We start from the raw sequence: 5,000 nt of genomic DNA on the forward strand, positions 1-5,000 counted from the left end.
CCCCCCTTCTCTCACTCCCTCCTTCCCCTCATCTCTCTTCCTCCCCCTCTCCCACTCATCTATCTCTCTATCCCCCTCTCTCTTTTCCTGCCCTCCTCTCTCCCCCCTCCATCTCCCCCTCCTGTTGATAACGCAACAATCTCCCTCAATAGCGTAACGCTGAACTTGTGACGAATATCAAAATATGTATTCATCTCTCAGTATGAGACGTCACTCCCACAGGGGCTATTTCTAGAGACATATATAGCCACCTAGCTCCCTCTTTGCCAGCATCGTTATTTGTCGTTATTGTTTGTTGCAGCGTTCAGTGTGGCGGCCGCCATCGCGTTTTTCCACGGCGCTGAATACCTGGAGCGTAACAAACTGACCGATCAGAGCTTTTACAAGACGTGGTCTGAGGTGCGTATGCATACACCATCACTGGAACTCTCTATTCTTGTTACCTGCCTAACTACCTTCGTAAATAAATACCTTGCAGGGGCGGATGCCATCATTTTTAGGGGGGGGGGGGGGGATTCCAGCTATTTTTGTAGGGACAATGCGACGACGCGAAGCGATTGGTTAAGGGCGTGAAGCGTTCGAACCTCCTAGGGGGCTCCGGGGGCATGCCCCCCCCCCCCCCCGAACATTTTTGATAAAAAAAACAAGGAAAATCTAACAAACTGGTGCATTTTGAGCCAAGAAACTTCCCCTAATACACCTTCCAAAAAAGAAATTTAAGAAGACAAATGTAGATCAAAACAAGGACAATTGACCGGTCTGGTGTAACCTGAGCCAACAAATTACCCAACTACTTTCTGAAATCGCCACTTAGAAAAAAAGGCCGGCTCCTTGGGGGGGGGGGGGGCCGGGGGTATGTCCCCCCGGATTTTTTTTTAATAAAAATCAAGGAAAATGGAGCAATCTGGTGCAATCTCTGAGCCAGAAGTTTGTCTTTATTTTCAAGTTTTTTGTTTTCTTTCTCTTGTTTAAATTTTTTTAGGCTGGGGGAGGGGGGGGAGGTCCGGAAACCCCAGAAACCCCCCCTGGATCCGCCCCTGCCTTGTTGGTCTATATGTCTGACTGACGGTGGCATCTACAAGACATGGTCCACCGTCCGTCCGTCTGTCCGTGCCTGCATTTGCCGCTGTCTTCAGGGCGGGGAAATAGCTCAGTCGGTAGCGGCGCTGGCTTCAAAACAAGTTGTCGTTATCGGCGGGGGTTGGATCCCCACGTTCCGCGAGGGATTTATTTCCCAGAGTCAACTTTGTTCAGACTCTCCTCGGTGGCCGAACACCCCGTGTGCACGCATGCGCACGATACAGAACCCAAGTTCACAACAAAAGTCTCAGGGCTTGGAAACATGAATGCACGCAAAGAAGAAGAACAAGTCGCGTAAGGCGAAAATACAACATTTAGTCAAATAGCTGTCGAACTCACAGAATGAAACTGAACGCAATGCAACGCAGCAAGACCGTATACTCGTACTCGTAGCATCGTCAGTCCACCGCTCACGGCAAAGGCAGTGAAATTGACAAGAAGAGCGGGGTAGTAGTTGCGCTTAGAAGGATAGCACGCTTTTCTGTACCTCTCTTCGTTTTAACTTTCTGAGCGTGTTTTTAATCCAAACATATCATATCTATATGTTTTGGGAATCAGGAACCGACAAGGAATAAGATGAAAGTGTTTTTAAATTGATTTCGACAATTTAATTTTGATAATAATTTTTATATATTTAATTTTCAGAGCTTGTTTTTAATCCAAATATAACATATTTATATGTTTTTGGAATCAGAAAATGATGGAGAATAAGATAAACGTAAATTTGAATCGTTTTATAAAATTTTTATTTTTTTTACAATTTTCCGATTTTTAATGACCAAAGTCATTAATTAATTTTTAAGCCACCACGCTGAAATGCAATACCGAACCCCGGGCTTCGTCGAAGATTACTTGACCAAACTTTCAACCAATTTGGTTGAAAAATGAGGGCGTGACAGTGCCGCCTCAACTTTCACGAAAAGCCGGATATGACGTCATCAAAGACATTTATCAAAAAAATGAAAAAAACGTTCGGGGATTTCATACCCAGGAACTCTCATGTCAAATTTCATAAAGATCGGTCCAGTAGTTTAGTCTAAATCGCTCTACACACACACACACACACACAGACACAGACAGACACACACACACACGCACGCACATATGTATACACCACGACCCTCGTCTCGATTCCCCCCTCTACGTTAAAACATTTAGTCAAAACGTGACTAAATGTAAAAATGGGCAGCGCCGTATACTGTACGGCAGCTCGCTTTTTTCAAGTGATAAAGCAGTCCGATGGGTAACATCACAGGACTATATGAAATCTTGTCCTTATCCTTCTCTGTTTTTGTCGTAAGGGTTTCCCGGAACCTCTTTCATTTTTCAGTTGCTTTCCGTATGAATTTCTGTTCATGTATGCATATTTGCCACCCTCATTTTTCAATTTGTTTAGTACCCTCTGCATGCCAACCTCTCTATCCATCTCTATGACTCTCGTCTCTCCTCTCTTCTGTGAATATCTCGTCTATTCTCTCTCTCTCTCTCTCTCTCTCTCTCTCTCTCTCTCTCTCTCTCTCTCTCTCTCTCTCTCTCTCTCTCTCTCTCTCTCTGCTCTCTCTCTCTCTCTCGGTGCACCCTCCCTATCTCTCTCTCTCTCTCTCTCTCTCTCTCTCTCTCTCTCTCTCTCTCTCTCTCTCTCTCTCTCAGTTGTTGTCCTTGAAGGTTATTTATAGTACTCCAGTCTACGTCTGTGCAGGCCTACATTTCCATTGCATCAAAGCCTTCGGGTTATCTCCTTCTTATCTCTGATTATTTGTGTTTGATTGCTTGGGTGGTTGCGTAGTTGGTTTTGTCTGCTTTTTGTTTGTTTGTTTGTTTGTTTTATTATCTCAACACAAATAAATCAGTAACTGTGAAAGTAAGATAGACCATTAAATGTTGCAGACGATCAAGATTGCCACACAACGTAGCTACGGGTGGTCGTACGCGCTGGGCTGGGTGGGGATGATCGTCGCTGCCTTCACCGCCACATTCTATTCCCTGGCTGGCTGCTACATCACCTCTCAGAGATACGAGGTCAGTGTTGATGTTTGCGCTACTGCAGCTTATGTAGCAATAACGAACGATCGAACGAACGAACGAACTTTATTTGACAAGAATAAAGGTTTAAGGCACATTGCCTTGTCTAACAACCGGTCCTGAAACACATACTAAACATATGATATTCACTAAAGAAGCATACACATGGACAGAAATAATCGAAGAAGAGATGAGGATTAGCCTAAAACCAGTATCACCTGTTTAGTGCACCTAATGACTATTTGACCAATCGGGGCTAAATGTTATAGCGATCAGGCCGGGACCCGTTTTTTTTATAACTCTACAAATAACACCGACAAAGGGCGGATGTTGGGCGAGCTTTAGGTTCCAGAATCTCACAGCTATAATAGATGCTTACAGCTCGTGTTGCATCTGTTCTCATCATTCCAATGTCGGCAAAGAAGACATAGTCCAGCATCTATTTTGTAAGCCTTGCAGTTTATCTACTATTTCAAGAGGCATGGTATAAACTGATCTACAAGGAAAACTTAGTACAAAAACATGTAACTTCGTTTAAAAACAGATTTTTGTTAGAACATTGCAATTTTTTCTAGCTTCAAGTTTCAGGGCAGTAACAAAGGTCGATAGATACGTATATGTTTACGGAGAATAAGTCGTAAGTCCTGTGTCAGGTTTTTATTTTATCGTATTTTATCCTTATTCATCCCTCAACTGTTTCCAGGACCGTGAACGCCTGGACAAGGAGTCCCACCGCGGTGGCCGTGATCACCCCATCGCCATGGAGCCAGTGTACGCCATGGAGGACCCCTACATGGTCAAGAACTACGCCGCCTCTCCCTACGCCGCCTCTCCCTACGCCGCCTCGCCCTACGCTGCCTACCCAACCATGGGCCATCCCCGCGCCTACCCCGGGCCATACCTCATTGCCGACCAACCCCGCTATGCCGTAGGCTATGGCGATCCGCAGAGAGATATGTGGGCTATGCGTGAAGTGTCCAGCTAAGCGGTAGCGTCCCGAATCGCCCTCCACGACCCGAATCACCCCCTCCACTAGGGACTGAGATGGCTTGGAGAGGATTGAATATGGCGTGTTTGTGTGGGTGTGTGTGTGTGTTTGGGCACACACATGTTCCTTCCCTGCGTAAACGATCAGGTAGATCACTTCTGATTTTTCTTGGAGTCTACATGGGCCTGAAAGCATCCTTCCATTTTGACACCCACCTGAAATTAACAGCCTGCCTGCTTCCTGCAGAGGATGGGATTTCTTTTCTTGATTTGTTCTGAATTCTGAGTTCTGATTGATAAATGTGTCAGCTTCGAACATTAATTGTGACCCTCCACCACGGAATGAGTCACATGTCACCTTTGCATGTTTTTACATTTTCCTAAAGAGTTTTCCATGCTCTATTCTGTGGTGAAACCCGTTTTAGAAAATAGCGAAAACTGTTTGAGTTATAAGCCTGTGACTAAGGTGACCCTCACACTGTTACCAGCCACTCCCCGGACTTACATTTAAGCCTTACGCAGAACCGCGCGAGGTGACATGCGACTCATTTCGTGGTGGAGGGTCACAATTCAGCAAAACGTTCTCTCTCTCTCAACACAGTGACAGAAAGTAGGCAGGTTTGAGCTTTGTGGTCGGTGGTCAAGTGGACGGATGCTCTAATCCCATGTTAACGTCCAGATGTGCGGCGACTCTCCAGATGGTTTACACGGGAAGGACGGTACCTTGATGTCTGTGGGTAAAGCCTGATATTCACTGGGCGAAATCGACTTCGCGAAGCCCGCTGCACGAAGCTTTGGCTCTGAATTGTCAATAAAAAAGACTTTGCTAAGTCTTCATGAAGTCTTTGTGAAGTGAACTTTGGCTCAGTTAAGAAAGGCCTTTTGGGAGAGTTGCATGTCGTAAGAGGCGA

At 45.5% G+C, this 5,000-nt stretch overlaps 1 protein-coding gene across 1 annotated transcript in view; it reads left to right on the forward strand.

Moving 5' to 3' along the window:
• LOC138954617 (uncharacterized) overlaps window positions 1-5,000 on the forward strand; it is an 8,361-nt gene that overhangs the window by 289 nt on the left and 3,072 nt on the right. Inside the window, exons 2-4 of the mRNA XM_070326419.1 lie at window positions 271-399; window positions 2,968-3,099; window positions 3,806-5,000. The exon at window positions 3,806-5,000 is cut by the window's right edge and continues 3,072 nt beyond it. Of these exons, the coding sequence (XP_070182520.1) occupies window positions 271-399; window positions 2,968-3,099; window positions 3,806-4,087 (543 nt within the window). The 3' untranslated portion in view covers window positions 4,088-5,000. The remainder of the gene's footprint in view (window positions 1-270; window positions 400-2,967; window positions 3,100-3,805) is intronic.

The sequence above is a fragment of the Littorina saxatilis genome, unplaced genomic scaffold, assembly GCF_037325665.1.
Source record: "Littorina saxatilis isolate snail1 unplaced genomic scaffold, US_GU_Lsax_2.0 scaffold_575, whole genome shotgun sequence".
NCBI classification, from domain to species: Eukaryota; Metazoa; Mollusca; class Gastropoda; order Littorinimorpha; family Littorinidae; genus Littorina; species Littorina saxatilis.